Here is a 21,708-nt window from a genome sequence, read left to right as displayed (position 1 = left end):
ATTTACAAGGTCTGTTTTCAAAAAGGGCAAAACTAGTTCACATCATCTAACTTTTATTTATTTATTTATTGGAAGCAACTACAGTGAAGAAAGTTCTAGTGCAAAATTCCAAACAAAATCTAATGTTCCAGTTTATAGAGCATAATGGATCCACATATGTTGCTCTTTGTATGTAAAATAGTCAACTTAAATTCCATATGTTTATAGAAAAGAATCGTAATTACTGTTAAAACACATTTTTACATCATAATGTCAAACAGCTGCTTTTGCCTTCATCTATAAACTCTGCCAAAAAAAATCCAATTTTTATATCAAACTCCAAAAATCTTTTACACGAAGTGGGTATTATAGCCCAAAGAAATCCTGATATGATAGGCCACCCATTTACAAAGGGTAATAAATCTTATCATACCCCACGCATCTTTGGTTTGATTATATAATGTTTATGGAAGTCTTACATCTACTTATATCTCTAAAGGGAAATTTTAATACGGCTTCAAATCATAAAAGTGTTTTGTATCTTTGTATACTGGATGGTCTCCATCTGTGCTGCTGGTCTTAAAATATGTTGGGTAAGAGTACTAAAACACTCAACACATCTCTCGCAGTCAAAATCTACAGACTGACTTGCACATTTCAGTGCTTAGGATCAAACTGACCCTCACTTTGTCAGTGTTAATGAAATCCATAATGTGTTGGTGTGCTCCAGCTAGGCATGAAAATTTGTATTAAACAAAGCAGTCAAAAAGGTGCATATTTAAAATCGCGTATTTAAGTTTTCATTAAGACTTACTTAACAGTACAGATGGTAAGATGGTATGTAAGAAAGCCTCTTGGGTACAATATGCAAGTCCCAGCTGGAGTGTTTCCAACAGGATGTAAACCATGGTCCTCAAGCTCACGCTTTAAAAAAACATATTACTTAGCACACTTTTAACAAATGTCAACACAAAAATACACTGCTCTAATGACTTCACAAAAGGACTGGGGTGGGGTGGAAGTTATTTGAACAGTTTTTAAAACCAAAAGTCAGGGAGGGAAAAAAAAAAATACACAGATGCATTAGAAGATATTTATTCAAAGGAGTATAAGCACCAGTGATCATTACAAATTCAATATATTAAAAATTTAATGCTGTACAAACATACATATTAGTTTTGATATCCGTAAGTCTACAGAGACCAGGTCTGAAGACCTGTTCTTTCAAGTTTTCTCAGAGGTGTTACTTGAGGTTTTCAACAATTCTGAGGTTTCTTCTATTCTGAAAATTAAAAAAAAAATTGTTTATATACTCATGCATACTTATTAAAATACAGTAAAAGGCAAATCAATTATTTCTTACTTTCCAATGAATCCAAAATACCAATAAGCAGCATTAAACTAAGAGGGCTGTCATCCCCCTTTTCTTCTGTAATTGGTTTGCAGACTAAAATGCCTACCAAATATCAATAAAACCTAAGTATACACAGAAAGAAGTAGCCCACTCAAAATTAGAGGAAGTTAAATCACAAAAAAAAAAAAAACTACAGTTTATTCAGGGCTGGCATTTGTATAATGTACAAATTTCTTGCTAAGAAAATCTTATACAGCAATTCCTCAAGTGTAATAAAAATATTTCTTACAAAAAAATTTCTTTACCAATCTCAGCACTAGCATGAAACACACCTTAATACAGTTAATGCAATGCTTAGCCTAAAGTTGGTTTTACCTTATTTTTTCCTTAAATAATAATAAAGCAGAGTGGAAATGTCATAATTTTCAGGAATAAAAAGTTGCTCATTCCAGAAACTTCTATCAAAAGATACTAATATTCCTATTCCTTGTCAATCAAACTCTAAACACTCTTTAATCTCCAGTTAATACTATTAACAATGCTTTGTATTACTTTTTAGAAACCAAAACAGTGACTCATTCCAAAAATACAGAACTGTAAGTGGATTTATTATCCAGTGGAGTCATAAGGAAATGCCACACCTGATGTAGAGACCTTTGAGGTTTGGAACACATATGTACGTTCTCCATAAGCCTTAGTCCAGTACAACTCCCTCCTGGGAAATGAATTCCTGCCGCCCTTTCCTATTACTTACATTTTACTTATCCGTTCCATTCTTTGTCTTGTTGTCTCCTGCAATTTAAAAGCAACAAGTTTAGTGAACTCTTCAAAGCTAACATTCCTCAGATGGACTTTCAACCTGAAAAATTCATTGAGAAAATGTAACTTTAAGCACTGTTTACATATCGAAAGGATTTTTATGAGACAGACCTAGACATAGTTTTGCATAGTTTCCTTGTTTTTCACTAGTAGTATATACAACTAAAACGAATGCTTACTTGTTCTCTTGACCCCAGAAAGGAAATCAACTAAGCACTTGCCAGTTTTACTTACCTTTGAAATGTCTGTCAGACCATGAGAATTAATGGTCATGGCTTTGGGAGATGGGTCTGTGGATAATAGTGAACTGTATCCAGACGACTGATGAAGACTCTCTGGCATCTCCTCCTTCCTTTCTGTATCTATTGAGAAAGACTCATTTTTATGTCACCTTTGCCTTTTTGCTCCCTTACTGCAAGGTCAGCTATCAAATAGCTTGATTTACAGTATGTAATAACAGAAGAGAATGCATTGTTTAGAGAGGAAAAAAAGCTACTGGTGAGGGTCCAAACTAGTTTTTTTCATTTCTTAAGACAAGGGTAGGTAGAGTATATTATATATAATGCAAGACAAATTCCAAAAAGATCATTTAGGAAAGCTACCTTTTATCCTGACTACAGTAAAATCAGCAATTAAACTTTAATTACTGGATCAAATATTAAAGAGTAATTTCAGAATGTTCACAGTATTTGCACTGTGAATCACCTGTTCAAACGTGGTTTTTAATTTGTGCAAGGTAACCTGTCTTTTAAGCAGCAAAAATATAAAGTCATCACTTATTTAGCTAAAAATAAGTTTTTTGTCTCCCTAGCTCTGCTCCCACTGGACTAGTTTTAGGTCTGTTTCTGCTGAATGGATGCTGCATGCTATCTTTTACTTTGGGAAGGCTTTGATATTCTTCAATTCAGAATAGTGTTGTCAGGGAAAATAACATTTTAGTACTTAAAACAAGTGTTTGTGTCCTTATTTTTAATCATGCAATCATCTACAGATAAAAACTCTGGAACATGTTCAGCTACGCTATTCTGTACTTGAAACGTATTATTTTAATCAATTAAAATTAAAAAGTGTTCCTTCAATACAGTAGTGATTCATGAAGAGCACTACAAGCAAAAAATGCATTCTGAGTACTGCATATCCTCAATACAAGAGTTACGACTGGCTGCACAGCCTTTAAGCCTACAGTTTTCTGGATCATATTTTGGAAAATCCAGATGAATTCTCTAAGTCTGAAAACATAAAGGTTGCCTTTTAAAGACCATCAGCCTACTTGCTGACTATGAAGTCCTCAAGTGTCAATAATATATCATTGAACATACAAAAGCAAGTAAACAAGTGGCAAGGTTTTTTGCTTTTAAGTCTCTAAAAAGGTCTATTAAGAGGCCTTCCTAATTTCCATAGAACTGGATTATTCAGATTAACAGAAGTAGGTTCCTAGTTACCCTTCCAGTTTCTATCCAATATCCCAAAAGGGGACAAAAAGGCCTAATAAATGAGAATACGAAATGCAATACTCTCCTAACTAATGGTGATAGGGATAATAGCCGCCATAGAGGAGACAGACCAAATTAATGTGATGAAACATATAGGCTAAGAAGCTACCACTGAGAAAGAAATAAGAATTACTTAGGAACTAGAGAATATTTTTAGTTTTCTTCCCACTTAATGCTGTTTCATTGACTACTTGTGTCTTCCAAAATTCAGCTGGAGACTGGAAAAAGCTTCTGCTGTGGTCTTCAAGATAAGAAAGCTCAGTGAAAAAGCTAGTGAGGATAGCCATTGTTTCAAAAGGAATGAAACTATAGAGAACGTTCAGCACAGATTATGAACAAAAAACTTCAGTTTTCCCTTTATAAGTAAAGAAAACTTAAAATGTGCAATTATTTTAAATATAATAGACCTGTGGCAGCAAATTTATTTTGTACTTGAAAATTTTATTTTTTAAAACATTGTAACTGCTTTGAAGTGCATCCAACATTATTACTTTTCACAGCTTTAACTACAGCACCTTAAATTTGCATCTGAGACTTTTGGTAGAGTGTTACTTTCAGCTTAATTAATATGCCATGCATTTGCATTAATACATTTAAAACAATTAGAGTAAATACAGCTTCTAAAGAATAAATTACAAACATGAAATTGCTAGCAGATTCATTTCTGATCTGAAGCATGCATTTAAATTAAAAGGTCTCTAAATCACAATTGACTCTCTAGTTAAAAAACCACTGTTTTAGCCAAGGTCAGCAGAAGTGCTTAGCATATGACTTAATTAAAAAAAAAAAAAACATTAATACTCACCAGGAGAAACTGGAATCGTATTAGAAGCACATTCTTGACTTACACTGCTGAACGCTGATGACAAGTCTCTCTGAAATACAAGTTTACTGCATTTTAGCCTTATATCCTGTTTTAAGATATCTTTTGACTGAACAAAGTTATACATAAGTACCAAATATGCATGCATTTGCTACACCAATCCAAGTATGTTAGCACTGCACAGATATTTTCACAGAACTGCTCTTCGGCTTAAAAAAAAAAAATCTTAAATTTCACACTCACATTGTGTTTAAGAATCCCCTATTTTATGTAGGATTTATTAATATTGCTGTTGATAAACAGGTCAAAAGCAAGTCCAAATATAGTGCATATAACTCAGCAGAATGAACAGTTACACTGTACTTTGCCTGTGCTAACAATTACATCTTGATGGTGGCTGCTGTGAAGTTTAAAGTAAGCAAACCTTCCACTTACAGTTGATAATCAGAAATGCAGCTCCTCAGTCCTAGAAATTAGTGTAAAGATGAACTGAAATTCATTCCATCTAAATGGTTAGAACTCAAAAGTCTAGTTTAAGCTAGTTTTTCAGGCTTCTAAATGAGACCGTTTTTTCAAGAAAGGTTCTCAGTTTCACTCAATCTAGCTTAGAAAAGGTTGTTCATAAACAAGGAATCAAAACTGATGTTCTACTCACAACAAATGTGTGCAATTTCCTAATTTCAAAGTTTAAAAAAAACTCAAAAACAGACTTTTTTTTAAAACCAATAACTATTATTATAATTTCAAATCTCACCCTGCAGGAAAATATATCACTTTACATAATGGACTAACTATATCAGTTAACAGGGAATTATATCCAAGTAAATGAGGAAGAATTAGTAGGTGTTGTATGGGAAGAAGCTGAAGACAACTGCAATTATAAGTCATTAAAAGAAGGCAGAGGAAAAAAAAAAAATTATCTACACTGACTGCTTCTGCCCAATTCCTTTCATTGAACAGGTTTGGCAGCTTTCAGATTTTCCCAGAGTTAAATGCACAGCTGCTGCTACTTTGGCAGCAGTGCAATACAAATCTTAGAGTGGTCCTGCTGTGTTGGCTAGATGCCAGAAGTTGCCTGAAAAATGCAAGAGTAAGAAGAAAACCGTAGATACAGAAGCAATTCAGAATTACTAAGAACAACTTGGATGGAATTTCATAAAAACAAAGGAGAAGCAATTCTCTGACCCAAAGGGTTATTTCTTGGCAGTTTTCAAAAGTCTGTTGCAAAAAAAAAAAGTTACAGTTTAAGACTTTCTTTTTTAATGTAAAAAACTGCTTCTTTTGCTTTGAAAGAAATAACAATACCACACACAAACTAAACTCAAAATTATTTCTGCAGATAATTTCTTACAGTAACATCTAGTAGAGACATACAATTATCTTACTGGAAATTTTTGAGTGGTATTAGTATTAGTATATTTTCACAGCAAGTATTCCAGACATCTGAACTACTTCAATACATATGATACCAGAGTAATAATAAACCAAATTTACAGAAATGAAGGAAAAAGCCTAGTTTGAATCACAAGCCTTCCCATTCTGCTGTCAAAAGTAGCCGTTGAAACTGGCTACTTGAAACTGTTAAGCAAAAAAAAAGTAATTGATAATGTCAGTCATTATTGTCTGAACTACACCCTTCAGAAATATCCCAGCACTTAGTCTGAACACTTATCCATTTCACGACTTTGCGTAACTAGCACACTTTCAATGAACACAGGAAAAAAATATACTAAAATGTCTTGTATACAAGTATTAGCAACATTTTCATATTGCAGGGCCAGAAATACACTCTGAGGTCCTGATTACAAGTAAGTTCAACATTCTTATAACTACAGAAAAATGAAACACTGATAAACTATTTTTCATAAGTTTTCAACTTCTGAAAAGATTCTCCTGGTATCCTTTGGATACACATGCAAATACATTTTGAAATCAAGCATGCAATGACAAAATTGATGCTACAGGTCACTGCAGCTCAAAACACATGTACATGTATGAAATTATGTAACGTACATCTTTATACAAAGGCGTTTCAACCCCATGAGAAATAAGACCGTCTCAATGTAAGAAAACACCTGATTTGCTCTGACATATACGCCAAATACAGCCACATCACAGTTACAGTACCTTTTCACATTTAAAAATACAACGAGCATCACAGGTAAGGCTGAAGGAAAGGGGAGGGAAGAGCAAAAGGGAGAAATATCAGTCAGGTTATAAATTTAAAAGATAACCATAAAATAGTAGTAGGGCTAAAAAGGGAATTAACTTTTCCCACTAACTCTTTATTTTCTGTTGTACCACTTATTTTTGACAATTTTAGGTATATAGAACGAAGACAATCTTTCGGATGTATATGATTAGAGATCAGTCTGGAGAATTAAAAGATATGAATTCAGCTGAATCAGTGGAAAAAGTACTACCTCATAGATTACTGCAACAACAATTGCAGTCTGGTATGAGATAAAATTTGATAATATGGACCAAAAAAAGCAAGCTTAAATGTGTCCCTAACATAATGAAATCCTCCACTACAGAAACGGTAAGTTTTCAAAATATAGTATAATTACAAGTCTACAAAAGCTTCCTTCTAAAAGTTCAGTAACAAATAAAAACCACGCACGGTCATTACTCATGAAAATATGCTGAGCTATACCTTCTGTTCCTGAAAGGAAACCGTTTCCAATGGAGAGCTTTGCTTCAGAGCATGAGAAAGCAACAGAACTTCACAGTTAAAGAAAAAAAATATCACCAACTCCACAAATAGCACTTGTATTCAAGATCACCCCTTTAAAAATAGCAAAGGGCATACATCAGGAGGTGAGAAAAGCATAAACAGGCTGAGAGTGTTGTGTCTGGCAACACTTCTGTTATCTGGTAATGGCTACACAGTACTAAAAAAAATATTTTGATAGTTATATCTGCCTTTTTTTTTAGAGAAGAAAAATGGAAGTTGATATACCTTTCTGGACTGCACCAGCAATTCTGTTTCAAGGAGCAAAACTCGGCTCAACAAATTATTCCAGTCCTTCTCGTCTATAGTAATCTTTCCTTTCAGTCTCTCTTCTAAAGTATGTAGCCTATCTTCAATCCAACCTAGTTTATGAAGCTTTTCCTGGCAATCAGCGAGCTGGCTCCTTAGGAACTCAATCTGAGAATTATCTTCTATGACCTGAAAATATGGATAAGAACACATTCTCTAATTTTGACATAGATATAATTCATAGTTTGATCAAATAAGCTAAGTGGAATTTTCCTCATGTTCAATAACCACATTCTTCTACATTAGAAAGTAACCTTTTAGAATTGTCATTAACAGCATTCACAGAACTAAGCTTTTATAGAAATTTAACAGAATTGTCTCTTGTAAAGACAATAGAATTTGACTTTTTTATCCCTCCCCAATCATTTGTTATATATCTACTAGTTACATTTAAGAAGAATCCAGCTATCTTTTTAAAAACCTCCCCCTTTTAGGAAAGTCCTGTAAGAAATATTAAGAATAAGAATGCACGTGGACATCTTAAATAAAAATTCTTACTTGTTCACATTTAACTTCCACAACGTCATCATCTATGCACAATTCTTCATTACCTCCCTCATCTGGAAGGGGTGGTGGATGAAGCGGTGCTGAACAAAGGGATGCTGGATGAAGGTCATCACTAACTTCACTTCCAGAGTGCCGTTCTACTTGAGGTATCTTTTGAGCATGTCAAAAAAAAAAAAAAAACAGAAAAAAAGAAAAAAACAGAAAAAAAATCTATCACTTAAACAGCCTTTAGCCTAGCTTTTTTTTTTTTTTTTTTTAAATCTAACAAACGTATCCCAGCTGGTTGCAAAACATAGAAAGCAATAGCAGTTTAATTTTTAAAAAGTAATCACATACACATGAAAGAATTGTAAAACAAATATTCACACAATTTACCATAGCTACTGAATACCTTGGTATTCCTTCAACAGTACTGAAATCATTAATGGCCTTTCTTATTGTATAAAAGGACATTAATGATGTCTAAGGTTATTAGATTTCAAAGTATGAAAGGAGGCATGAAACTCACAATACAAATACACAGTTTCAACATTAAAACTACCTCTATACCATTCAGAAAGAAAAAAAAATAACTAGGAAGCTTGGAAGTCTTTTCCTTGGCTACTGCCAAAGTAGCCCAATTAGCTACATATTCCACTTCCTTTGAATACTTTCCTCCAAGAGAGCAAAAGACAAATGTTGCCCTTCTTTCCAGCTGGAGCAAGTCTTATGATCTCTACCTGTCACAACACAAAATACTTTACCTAATATTAAGAATCCATAATTACTAGCTTTATGCAGTATCTAAACACTTGCAGATTACTACGTGTTTTAGTGAAGCTAAAATTCTTCTCTTCAAGGGAATTCTTAATACACTTGCATACATACCCAGAGTAAGAAGTATTTTGAAACCTACACTGAAACCAGCATAATGTCAAGCCAAACACAATTCAATCTCCAAAAAGGATGTATATTGTTTTTCCCAATTGAATCTTCATTTTGATTACTGTTCCTCCTTTTTTGTATAATGCAACTAACAGACAACAGTACTTGATTGGTACTATCAAGACTGAAATCAGCTACTCAGTAAAAGAGAAACAGTTTTCTCTGTAATAGCTTGTTGTGGTTTAACCCAACAGGCAGCTAAGCACCACAAAGCCATTCACTCCCTCCCTCCCAGTGGGATGGGGGAAAAGAATTGGAAAGGTAAAACTCATGGGTTGGGATAAAGACCCATGAAGAGATAATAGATAATAATAGATAATAAAAAGAGAGAAATAATAATCGTAATAAATAATTAAAACCAGTACAAAACAAGTGATGCACAATGCACCTGCTCACTGCTCGTCAACCAATTCTAGCCCCTTCCCAAGCAGCGGCAGCCCCCATCAGCCAACTTCCCCTGTATTAATCATTCAGCATAATGCCAGGAGGTATGGGACATCCCTTTGGCCACTTTGGGTCAGCTGCCCTGGCTGTGTCTCCTCCCAGTTCCTTGTGCACCCCCAGCCCCCTCACTGGCAGGGCAGCATGAGGAGCTGAAGAGTCCTTGGCTCTGTGCAAGCACTGCTCTGCAGCAACTAAAACACCAGTGTGTTATCAGCATTATTCTCATCCTAAATCCAAAACACAACATCATACCAGACACTGTGAAGAAAATTAACTCTATCTCAGCCAAAACCAGGACATAGCTACTATTTCAGTCACCCACATTTTGAAAAAGATACCTACTGTGATCAAACATTAGAACCTAAGTGAAAGCACATACTCTAGAAAGAGCCTGGGAGATTAGATTATAAATCAGATTAACATTTAGACATACAATGTGACAACTACATTCATACCTGTTTGGAATTTAGAGCACTGCCGTTGGGACCAGCAGGGACAGTACCACAATTTGACCATACTTCACACTTCAAAGGTCTAAGTTTCTTCCTTGTTTGGGATTTAACCTTCAAATTGAAAAGGGGGGTGGAGGGTGTGTCATTAACGGGCACAGCACACAAAGACATTTAAACCTCTGCAGTACAACACTGTCTAAATAAATTACATACTAAATTAACAGACAAAATGGATCTTAGAATGAATGCATAATACTTGTAACACCTATGCAAGGCTGCAACAAAGTTGGTCACAAACGTAAATGATGACTTGCAACAAAGTTCATAGAATCACAGAACGGTTTGGAATGGAAGGGACCTTAAATATCACGCAGTTCCACCCCCTGCAGGGGTGATATTCCTAAATATCACCCAGTTCCATCCCCTAGGCAGGGACACCTCCCACCAGACCAGGTTGCCCAATGCCCCATCCAATCTGACCTTGAACACTTCCAGGGATGGGGCACCCACAGCTTCTCTAGACAACCTGTTCCACTGCCTCACCACCCTCAGAGTAAATAATTTTATCCTAATATCTAATCTAAATCTACCCTCTTTCAGTTTAAAACCATTTCTCCTTGTCACACTACACTGTGTGAAAGAGTCCCTCTCCTCCTTTCTTGTAGGTCCCCTCCAGGTACTGGAAGGCCATTCTAAGGTCTCCCCAAAGCCTTCTCTTCTCCAGGCTGAAGAAGTTGAAAGACTTCAACTTCAGGAACAAAAAAAGTATGTAATTATGCCCCCAAAAGTGACAAATGAAATAAATACAAGTTCTGTTTCATATGATTTTATAACATCTTCAAACTCCTGTAAAATACGAAGACTGATTTTTTTTTAAATCAAAATGTCTTTAAATACAGCATAGAATGATAAAATTACCTCAACAATGTCCATCAAATGCGATTAATAATCACATTTAAGATGTGTACCACCAAAACACAAACACAAGTTCATATTTAAATTAAATGTTACCAGAACTTCAACATAGTGGAGGATTTTGCTTTGTTTCTAAACTCTACCTGTAAACTCTGAGTTACATAAACATTCACTATGTTGAGAAATACAGGAAATACACCACCTACTGTAAAGTTAAAATATTTGATTAATCTTTGTTTTAGTAATTCTATTTTTTTAATACTACAAAACATTGTCAGCTTCACATCTTTTGTATACCCAACAGCACTCTAAAAATCTTAGGTGGAACTTGATACTAATTTTCCCCCTACTTTGACTACCAGTAATGCTTCATCTTCAGATAAACTCATCTTCACCTTCTAATTGCAGCACCAAGGATATGTCAGAAGAAACATACCTCATAATAAAGTTATCATTTGATCAGTACCTTATTCAAGTTACTTAATTCCTTATGCTTTTTCACCACACAGTTGATAATGTCGCAAACAATCTGTATTTTTCGCTCTGCAAAGCCAAACTGAAGAAACTGCTGTTTTGTTAAAACCGGTTTATACTGAAATTGATCTCGAAGAAACTGCAACACAATAAAGTTTGCTTTCAAAATCACCATATAATTTATTGTAAAAATAGCATGCTCAGGTTCTTATCTTTCTTTCATTCTGCAATTCTGAACTAATCCTTTTTTCATTTGGTTGTTTCCATACTCTCAGCTGTTTCTTCTAGTTAAATTTTCAATATACCTCTTCCAGAAGTATTTTGTTCACATCACACTTGCAAAATTTATGTCAGTCTAAAACATGAAGTTATTATAGATGTTAATATTTAAAAAATTAAACAAAAACAACCTTTTCACAGTGAATGCACAGTAACAGCTTGCATTGATCTCAGCAAATAGAGTGAGAGGCCTAACTAAGGCTTACACAAAGACTTTGTAAAGGATTCTCTCCTATCCTCAGATGGAAAGCTAGTATGAATAAGCCATTACTAGTTAATACATCCAGACTCCATTTATAAAACATGTTTATGTCTATATTTAAGAATAGTGTAAAATTATTTTGATTCACCTTAAAGAATTTGATTCCAATTTATAAACTCTTAAGAACTAGACTTTTAATATTAATTTGGCCTATGTTTTAAAATAACTGTTTCTTTGTTGTGTCTTTATTACAATTACTGAAGTTTGCCTTTTTTTTTTTTGCTGGTTATGATTTCTTCTGAGGTCACTTCTCGCTATGTAACTTACTGTGCAACAAATGTTTCCGTATTCCTCACACCTAAAATAAGACTTAATTATGTTACTGCTTCTACGATTGCCCTAAAATTAGAATTTGGACAACAATATCCTTTCCTATTTTCAGGAAAATCTAAATAAAAACTTGCCCTAACCACTAGCTGTCTTAAATCTTAACCAAATTGCAGTTCCTATTCACAGCCAAAAACTTTTACTCTCACTAGATGTTTAGTTTTTATGAGCCCATGCACAAAATTGTGTCTCTTCTGCAAAGAATATGAAGACAGATACCTTATAAATAGCTTCAATGAAACGCAAGTCGCTCTTTGCTGTAAGCTCCACATCACACTTTACCAGAAGTTCTGCTATGTGAGTTGAGAAAGATGTAAAAGAATAGCTGATGATAGGTAAAAATGAAGTTGGATCACCCTTCACTAACCTGTTGAGATACAAAAGTATTTTACATATCAGGAGATAACAAAAGCCCTTAATTACATGATTACAAACATTTTACTCGAAAGGTGTTTTAATATTGCCAGCATGTGACACCCAAGTTATACTGTTTCTCCTTAAGTTTTTCCTCTATCTATCTTGATTCATAGCAACTTACCAGGTATCGCATTCAGCAGTCCTTACTATTACCTGTAAAACTCCTGAAACAATGATTTTGTGTGACCTCTCATATCATTCTAACATTGGCAGGTCTAAAGCGCAAGAGCATTTCTATCTCAGCATTGAACACCTTGTTTGTGATTTTCACAGGATGAAAATTCCTGAGGAAAGTTTTGCTAGCAGTTACAAAGAAATAAGGAAGACGACAGATTAATCAAAGAAAATAAAAAAACACCAGAAGAAAGAGCAGCAAGACAGTGGCAGATGTTAGAATTATCTAAGGATTGCTTAGACTAGCAAAATTGCATTACCTCTTCTTAAAGTCCCTATTTATCAAACCTCAACTTTTCATAGACATACCCTTTGTGCTTACTCATCACTGGATGCAAAGCTAATATTTATACATATCTTGTTTACACATCTTGTTGTCATCATGTATTAGCATAGTTTATTCACACTGCTACTTACATTGTATAATCTACATCTCTTGGATAATTTAACAAGCGGAGTCCTTGCTCTATTTTTCTTAAACTTCCTTTTAGGTCTCCTGTTGCCATTATTCCAAATTCTATTCTTCTTTCAGATTATGAGATAGATGTGATATAGAACACTCTTCCCCTTAAAAACAACAAAAAAAGAAAAAAAACATTAAAATTACTAAATGCAATAGAATTGTCATTGAAATTTAACAGGTATCTGCTCATCTTTTCTATAGGCCACTATTTCCAAAGTGTTACAATACAGCACAGAGCTATGGCTCAATACTAATACCACTCATCTTCCTCATTCCTTCAGTATCAGGATCAAGTAGCAATGCCTAATCCCATCAACTATCAGACCTTTAAAGATAGAGATCTGAATGCATATTAAGAATTTAGGACTGGCTAAATCAACTAAAAAGGAGTGAACAAGATTCTTTGCTGTTTCAAATCAGACAATACTTCTCTATTTAGATGATCCATTAAGAACACTTAAAATTGTTCACAGGGAAGTGTGGCAACAGGCTGCCCAGATACTTCAAGATAGGACTAAGCTAACTGGAACTATGAGCAAAAGGTCCAGTTCAACTTCTACGTTGTCACGCTCAAGCTGAGAACCTGCTTTTAATTTATTATGAGCTTTGCTTCACAGAAAAGACTCATCTAATGACACAGAACAAACTACAAAGAGATGCCTCTCTCTGCAGAACTATCCTACAAGGAAATTGAGGACTGCAAGAAGAAAAAAAGACAACAAAATAGAATCAACAATGCAGGAGATCACCAACACCCAGAACAGCTTTTTCAAAGGGATAAAGTACAGAAAATTTATACTTTTAAAGCAAGCAGTACTGACTAGTAAGTTCTCAGATGGAGGTAGGGGAGACTGAAAAAAAAAACCTGTCATGAGAGATCTAAAAAATTGGCAATGGAGAGTTGCTATTTATCCTTCAGGATAATTACCATTACCCTTCATATTTCCCCAAAAGCCTGCATAAAAGTAAAGATTTCAGCTGTAAAGCCTTAGAGCAGAAATTTATCATCTGTTTTTCTGCTAGAATCGGGCAGATGACTGCCTGGCGCTACCTTCATGGAATGTCTTTTCCCGCCAGAAAACCAGTACTTTGTGTTTTACCAGGCAAAGCAGTGAGGAGGTATTGCCAGACAGTACATGCATGAAGATATTACCTCAAGATACAGAATTCTGTGAGGTACTTTGTCTTGCTGACGGGTAGGATTCCGCCACTACAAACCTAAAGACCAAAATAGAATTATAGCATCATTAAGGTTGGAAAAGACCTTCAGGATCATCTGGTCCAACCATCCCCCTACTACCAATGTCACCCACTAAAACACATCCCTAAGCGCCAGGTCCAGCCTTCTCTTGAACCCCCCCAGGGATGGTGACTCCACCACCTCCCTGGGCAACCCATTCCAATTTCTGACTACTCTTTTCTGAGAAGAAATGTCTCCTAATTTCCAACCTAAACTTCCCCTGGTGCAATTTGAGGCCATTCCTTCTTAGTCCTATCACTAGTTATCTGTGAGAAGAGGCCGACCCCCAGCTCCCCACACCTTCCTTTCACGCAGTTGTAGAGAGCAACGAGGTCTCCCCTGAGCCTCCTCTTCTCCAGACTAAACAACCCCAGCTCCCTCTGCCACTCCTCAACCAGCCTAGGCATAGCATTGCCAGAAAGGAACTCAGCCGAGAGCTCCACCTTACAAATTCGTTACCTGATATTACAAAAAGCTGAAGCAAAAAGACACTTTAAAAGGAACTTTAAAAAAAAAAAAAAAAAAGTAAGAGCCTGCAGTCACAACGCACCGTTTATTTTTTTTTATTATTATTATTACTGTGCCTCATGGTGCTTAGCCCAGTAAGCCTGAAGAAGATGCCCCCCCGCGCGCTGTACCGTCCCCACAGCGCTGCCTTCCCGACGGGGCAGGGCCGGGACCCCCGCCCGGAGGCCAGGCCAGGCCCTGCCTCCCCGCCGTGCCCCCGGGTGTCCGCAGGGCGCCTCGCCCCGCCCGGCGCGGCCCCGGCACTCACCACCCGCCTCAGGCGCCCGCCGCAGCGCGGCCCAACGGCCGCTTCCGCTTCCAGCGCGTCCCTCCGCCGTGACGCCACTTCCAGCAACAACAGCCCCAGTCCGGCAGGAGACGCGGCGGCGGCCTCCCTGCGCGCCCGAGGGGCTGCCGGGCTCCCCCCGCCTCCTCCCTCCGCCCAGCCCCGCTCTGCCCGGCGCGGCTCCCGCCCCGGCTGGCAGCGGGCTCGTCGCGGCGGCGGTCGGGAGCCGAGCCCGCACAGGTAAGGGGGCCCCGGCGGGCTGCCCTCAGCGGGGCAGCCGGCGGCAGACGGGCGGGCGGCGCGACCAATCGGAAGCGGCGGATGAACGGGAAGGGCCAATGAGGGCGCGGGGGCGTCGCCTCCCCAGGAGTAGAGGGGACCGGGGGGGCCCCGGGGTGCCCAAGGGGCTGGCACAGGGCTCCCTGCCGGGGGGCTTTGATGGCTGCTACGCGGATCTCGCCGGAGATCTGTGCCCGGCCTCTGCGTTGGGCTTTACCCGGCCGGGTGGCAGCTACCGAGCCCCTCTGGTTTAACCTGGGCTGCGCTCAGCTCTTAGTGCCCTGTCTTCAGGTCTCCAAGAAGGCTTTGGTGAGCTAGGTAAGGGAGTGAGGCGAGTGAGACGCCGTTCGGTGGTGCCCTGGACACCGAAATCGGGCTTGGCAGACGTGGGGCAGGCGCAGCCAGGGAGGTCAGCGCCTTATAAATAAGCTTCATGTTGTTTTCCCTGCCTAGTTCGTGCGATCAAGCCATTAAGAGGTTTCCATTATTAGATAAAGTTATGTAAGTTGGAGGGTTGGAGCCCACATTTGAGCGACTTACTGAACCTGGAGGTTGAAAATGGACGTTCAAAATAATTGAAAAATATACTTCTGGGCACCATTACTCAAAGGGCCACGTAATAGCAGTGAGTCGACTCGTCGTGTGTTACGAGTGAGTTCTCACAGCGTTTATCCTGGATTACTGCAAAGCCAAAAGCAATTGCTTGATGGGGGAAAGGGGACACGATCCAGCAGACGGCATGGCAGCTGCTGGGTAGCTACACACACGTTAAAGCCCGTGAATTTCCAGCAGCCGTTTCTGAGTGGTTTGGGTTGTGTCTCTCTTCCCGTCATCCCTGAAACTTCTTCAGTTGGTACTTAACATAGAGCATCAATCAAAAGTCTGTTTACAATATTTCTGCAGTGGTATCATCTGCCTGAGTACGTGAGTATGTTATAAGAGCTCTAGTTTCTTGACAGTTTTGTTTGTTTGTTTTTGTCTCAGAGCCACTTTTTAGTGTTAAATAATTTAGAAGTGGTTGTGTTGTAAGTGATGTGTCACACTTAGCGTTGCGTAGGGTGATAAACCAGCAACAAGTGTTAGTGCTCTTGTTAGTTCGGTATTGCTCAACAGAGCGTATTCTGTGAACAGGAACTGCTAGCTGGGTATTGCAGTAAAGACAGTAAGCTAGCAACTAAAATTTGGGTATTTGATTTAGGGCTAGGTAGAAAATCTTGATCCCCTGCAACCATGACTGAGTTCTTTACAGGTGCTGCGTACAAAACAGAAAGATAATCTGATCTTGAAGAGGTTTGAAAGCAGTTACAAAATTGCTAGATCCTTACCAAGCACCCTAAAGGTTGCTTGATAACTCACAGGGCACAGCCTTTCTACAGTCTGTTTCAGATACTGCTGTTGTTCTTTCTGTCTTGTCTTTTTGGTATATTACGGTTATGGAATTTGTCACAGTATGATCCCTAATGTACCTCTGAGCCTTAAAAATTTCTTGTTGCTACTTTTTTTTTGCCTTTTATTTAAAGTATGGCTAAATCATTAGTACTTTTGAAAGACTTTTTTTATTGGTTTGCAGTTAACAAACATATATAGAAATGTAGCTTTGTTATAATGATGGAAACTGACGTCAGAGTAGATGTCAAAAATACTAGCAAAATGCATTCCTTAATTTGACTTACAAAAAACTACCTTAATGAGAAGATCTAGCAGAACTTTCCTTTCTCCTTACTTGACATACACAGTTCACATACGTTTTATTTTTTCTTATTATGTAAAATTTCATGTTTCATATTTCAGTACTGTTGTATTTTTTCTTGCTGATTTTCTTGCTCATATACAGTGCCTAGCGAAATGGGAACGTCTTCTTAATTGAATCCTCTAGTTCAGTGATAGTAACCCTTTTTGAAAGGCTGTATTTGCTCAGAAATTTTCTTTATCTGCACTTTTCATCCCCCAGGAAAGTATCCTCCTAGCTCTTGGCTGTTGTGTGGCCTACCCAAACAAACTGGTTTTGAGCTTCGTTCTTTACTGCACAAATATACTCTGCCTGCTCTTTGCAGCAATAGAAGCAGCAGCTGGAGTTGGGAGTGGCAGGAGACTTGTTGGGTTTATGCTTGTAGTCCCAAATACCAATTCTGGCACACCTATCTTTGATTCATTTAATAGCTCTTGATTTTATTGCAACTGCACTGGTGATCCTCCTGTGGGATTAACATTCCTTCTCCTTAGAGAGATTTAGCTGTTCAAAGACATAAAAAGGTGGCACTGAGCAACTGCAACTCTGGGAATATCGCTTTAAGAAAAAAAAAAGCTGCTACATCTTATTTTAATCTAGCTGGGCAATTAAAGATATAGGCAGAGTCCTTTGTCTTGTAGATGTGTTTAATTTACAGCTAGATTTTGCAAACATCAGCATGAATTACTAAGGCCTCTCCATTGCTTATGCTTTTTTTTCTGTATTTTCTGTAATTTCTCCATTTTTATCACTCACCTTATCTGTGGCCTGTTTCTTTCTGCGTATGTAGAACAGTTTCCATCCATTTCCAACTTCTAACAGTTTTAAAGCCCCATTTTTAATTCCCTCTGCTAGTAGAATATAGATAACTTTAAATGCATGTGAGATGCTATCAGACCATATGGGTTTCTTTCTCGAAAGTCAGCATCAGGATCCTGCAGATTCCTAGTATGATTACTTGGAGTGGTCTGTCATTATAGCAAAACCCAGAACATTAGATATATCACCATATACGCACTACTTGTGATGGGATTCAAACATTCCAATAACGAATTAGTGTGATATATTATACTTTAATTTTCCCTCTTAGTAAATGCAGGTTATTACTGAAATTTGAATTGTGGCTTTCATAAATCATCAGACCTGAATAACATAGAGGATCTGTTGTCTTTATTACAATCTGCAGCCAAGTTTGACAAAAATAAATAAATAAATAGATGCAGTGTACAAGTTGTGATAAGTAAATACAGAAGCCAGTGAGTTTTTGTTCTTTGTGTGAGGTGACTTTTAATCTTGTCTCTTACATTCAGTCTTTCTGGGGTACCTCTTAAGGGTTTGGGATATGAGATTGTAATGCAGACATTGAAAAGGCTGTAGAGAGGACAGCAAAGAGAAAGGAATAGACACCACCTTGTGTTCCAGTCAAGACTTCTTCCAGGCTTTCAAAGCAGTGGCCTTACATTTTGGAGAATTGTTCAACACTGTAACTGAATTTACAGTCACAATGATTTCAGAATTCAACCTCAGTGTTGCCTTAAATTTATTTCTTTATTCTTTGTCACAGTGATTTAAAAAAAAAAAAAAGAAAAAGAAAAAAGAAAAACAAAAAAGAAAAATTTAGGTAGGTCACTGTGTTTTCTACAGTTTTCAGGATTTTCAAAAATATTAACTTTTTTTGCTTTACTTTTTTTTCCTTACATTTCTATGTTATCTACCAACCATCTGATGGATCTTTTATAAACCAAAGGTTTTGAGTTCTCACAAACAAGAAAGTGAATCCTTTATATATAATCACTGAAGTAAGTTAGAAATATTGTAGCTAAAAGTCATTCCTAAGTTGTTAAGTGTTGCCTTAACATCAGCATATTTTTATGTGCTTCCCAATCCTGAGGACAATTTCATTTTTCCTTATGTCTTACAGCATTTCAGTATTTCTAAATAAGCTCTTTAAATTACATTTTAAATGAAGTGTGAAAAAAATAATTACAAATGTTCTGATGGTTGAGCCTTCTTAACTTGCATCAGACATAGATAATCAATCTTTGGTACTGTTTGCAGAAGTTTTTTTGTTAACTTTGTAACTCTTCAAGCAAGGAAACATTTGGAAAAAATATTCTAGTTTTTGTTACAATTTTTGTTTTCAGTATTTATTCAGTTGCTCCTTTGGAGACAGGTTAAACTGTCAGCATAACTTTGACAAAAGTCACTTTTTTGTTATTTAGAACAAACCTACAATTTTAATTTTCTAATCTGCCCTGAGTCTGTCTTACAAATATTTTTAAATAGCTGAGGATATTTAACTTGTATTTTTATGTCCAACAGGCTCGCAGATGGGTCAGGGACTCTGGAGAGTTGCTAGGAACCAGCAACTGCAACACCAAGGGTACAGTGGACAAGGTTATCTTACCAGAGAACATGGCAGGAGGATAGCTACTAACAGTGTTTCCAATGCAAGCCACCGGAAACAAGCCCAAGGAGGCATTGATATCTACCACCTGTTAAAGACAAGAAAATCTAAAGAGCAAGAAGGATTCATTAACTTGGAAATGCTGCCACCAGAGCTTAGTTTTACCATTTTGTCATACCTGAATGCAACTGATCTCTGTCTAGCTTCGTGCGTCTGGCAGGATCTTGCTAATGATGAGCTTCTCTGGCAAGGGTAAGCAAAAAAAAAAGTTACCTGGAAATAGTAAAAACAATTATTAAACTTAAATGTTGTCTCAGAATGCACTTTGTATTGTTCAAACCGTAGCAAAGGTTTCCTAAGTTAAAAGGAGAAACTTGAATACAATTTAAAAATGTGTTATTCTGGATTTGTAATTACTATCAAGTATTAGTAGATGTTACTATACACACAAGTGTGCTTGGTGTAAGCATATATGTATTACTGCAAACCTGTTGTTTGATTATGTCGTGGGAAAAAAAAAAGGGCTTGTCTTCCCTTTTGTATTAACACCCAGCTGAACTGTTTGTATTATTACTTCTCTGAACTTCAAATAAATATCTAGCTCAAGCAAGCAAATATATTCAGCTGAAGCTCCAGGTAGAAAGGAATGAGAACTCATGTACTTTACTTATCTTAGAGCAACCTAAACGTTTGTTTTTGGAAGACAGTGACAGAAGGAAGGGGGAAAGAAAAGGTAATTTCTGCAAATATATCATGGAACTTCTGCAGTTGAACAACAGCTGAAATGCATTTATACAACTCGCAGAGGTAATTCTGCTTGTTTATATGTCCAGGAAATAAATAATGGCATGTTCTATCAAATAAAATAGTATAAGATCAAAATTGAATTACAAACACCATCTTTGATATTTGGTGTTTTACAGCACTAGGGAAGAATTCTATGAAAGCATACCTAGCTTAGAGCAGATGGTCAGCAGAATGTGTGTCTTCTTTCACAACATAGTCTTGCCCCATAACTTAACTGACAGTAAGTAGTATTAATATAGTAAATGGGTTATTGTTCCAGGTCCTGTTTATTTTCTTTTCTTTGTGCTCTAGGTTTTTTCCTTCCATCATCTATTTATTTGCCCATCTGCATTTGAAGCAGTTTCCCTTCCTATTATGCTTTATGAACTGCAGTAATAGAATAATGCAATTATGATTTCTTAGTCACAGTTGTTCTGTTGTTGGAGACCGTTGTCTTGACAGAAAATATGAATTCTGGTGAAGGTTCTGCTAAGCTTCTAAGTTTATGCACATCTTAACATTTGAGTAGGTATGCGTTGTACTGTTTTTGATCCTTAGTTTGAAAACCATACAAAATACAAGTAAATTTCCAGTACTAAAGCGTAAGTGTACTATAGCTTCTTAATTAAACAGTTGTATGCAGTGTATGTTCTTAACATGCTGGTAGAAAGTGTATTTCCCTCAGAAATATTTCATCCTGTGACACACCTCATATATATATATAAATAAATATTTAGTGAAATCTTCACAAATATTCCTTCCAAGCATACAGTTTGGTCATGAAAACCTGTCCTTATTTAGCAAATTTATAAAAGTCTCAGTTCACATAATATCTGCAAACATCTTATTTTAATATTCCATTTGTATTGGATGTGTTTGAGTTTAGACTTCAGCAAGTCCTGTGGTTGTAGTTCTGAACTCAGTCCAAATAAGACTCAGGTTCCTGATCTGAAAACCAAGTTTCTTTCACATTCTCAGCAGTTACCTGCTGAATTCTGACTATTGTGGTCAATTATTTACAAAACAGATTCCTTAAAGCGGAACCGCAACTGAAATAAGGAATCTATAACAAACAAGTGCCTAGGAAGTGATAGTTCAAGGGAAGTTCAGATGGTGTCATCAAAGAAACTGAGATGAGGGACAGAAACTGATGAAACTGATACGGAGTCGGGGTGGGATAGAAAGAAAAGAAACTGGGACCTAATGGAAAATATAGATGAAATACACATGGAGGGGTGGGGTTGGATCATATAACCCAGACTGGTCAAGACTGGAAAAAGGACAGGTAGAAAGTAGTGAGTTGCATAATTTGATGCAGATGTGGC

At 37.0% G+C, this 21,708-nt stretch overlaps 2 protein-coding genes across 6 annotated transcripts in view; one reads left to right on the top strand and one right to left on the bottom strand.

Moving 5' to 3' along the window:
• Positions 1-1,058: 1,058 nt before the first annotated feature.
• Positions 1,059-15,302, bottom strand: CEP44 (centrosomal protein 44). 3 transcript variants are annotated; one of them, XM_048054056.2, is made up of 12 exons: positions 15,165-15,302; positions 14,303-14,367; positions 13,104-13,253; positions 12,315-12,462; positions 11,220-11,366; positions 9,842-9,949; positions 8,010-8,168; positions 7,431-7,640; positions 4,451-4,520; positions 2,387-2,514; positions 2,088-2,125; positions 1,059-1,261 (listed from the first exon to the last, which is right to left on the bottom strand). In XM_048054056.2, the coding sequence occupies exons 3-12, from the start codon at positions 13,190-13,192 to the stop codon at positions 1,204-1,206; spliced, it is 1,155 nt and encodes a 384-aa protein (XP_047910013.1). In that variant the 5' UTR covers positions 13,193-13,253; positions 14,303-14,367; positions 15,165-15,302; the 3' UTR covers positions 1,059-1,203. The 3 variants fall into 3 exon arrangements, with proteins under 3 accessions (XP_047910013.1, XP_013045798.1, XP_047910014.1); XM_013190344.3 differs by lacking the exon at positions 15,165-15,302 and adding an exon at positions 14,940-15,123; XM_048054057.2 differs by lacking the exon at positions 14,303-14,367 and having other exon boundaries at positions 15,165-15,301.
• Positions 15,288-21,708, top strand: part of FBXO8 (F-box protein 8) — a 19,784-nt gene continuing 13,363 nt past the window's right edge. Inside the window, exons 1-2 of one of the 3 annotated variants that reach the window (XM_048054058.2) lie at positions 15,288-15,422; positions 19,513-19,849. In XM_048054058.2, coding sequence (XP_047910015.1) covers positions 19,521-19,849 — 329 coding nt within the window. In that variant the 5' untranslated portion in view covers positions 15,288-15,422; positions 19,513-19,520. Of the gene's footprint in view, positions 15,423-15,576; positions 15,780-15,877; positions 16,382-19,512; positions 19,850-21,708 lie in introns of those variants that run through there. The other 2 variants (XM_013190336.3, XM_066996167.1) reach the window with 2 other exon arrangements.

This window comes from Anser cygnoides, chromosome 4 (assembly GCF_040182565.1).
Source record: "Anser cygnoides isolate HZ-2024a breed goose chromosome 4, Taihu_goose_T2T_genome, whole genome shotgun sequence".
In the NCBI taxonomy this organism is placed as follows: Eukaryota; Metazoa; Chordata; class Aves; order Anseriformes; family Anatidae; genus Anser; species Anser cygnoides.
This window is presented reverse-complemented; position numbering and strand designations above follow the sequence as displayed.

Coding starts and splice junctions, on each gene's coding strand:
- CEP44 (XM_048054056.2), bottom strand. CDS start 13,192: ATGGCAACAGGAGACCTAAAAGGAAGTTTAAGAAAAATAGAGCAAGGA. Junction 4,521..7,430: donor TGCTGGTGCAGTCCAGAAAG/GTATATCAACTT, acceptor CTTGTATTTCAG/AGAGACTTGTCATCAGCGTT. Junction 1,262..2,087: donor ATGGAACGGATAAGTAAAAT/GTAAGTAATAGG, acceptor TTTAATTTTCAG/AATAGAAGAAACCTCAGAAT.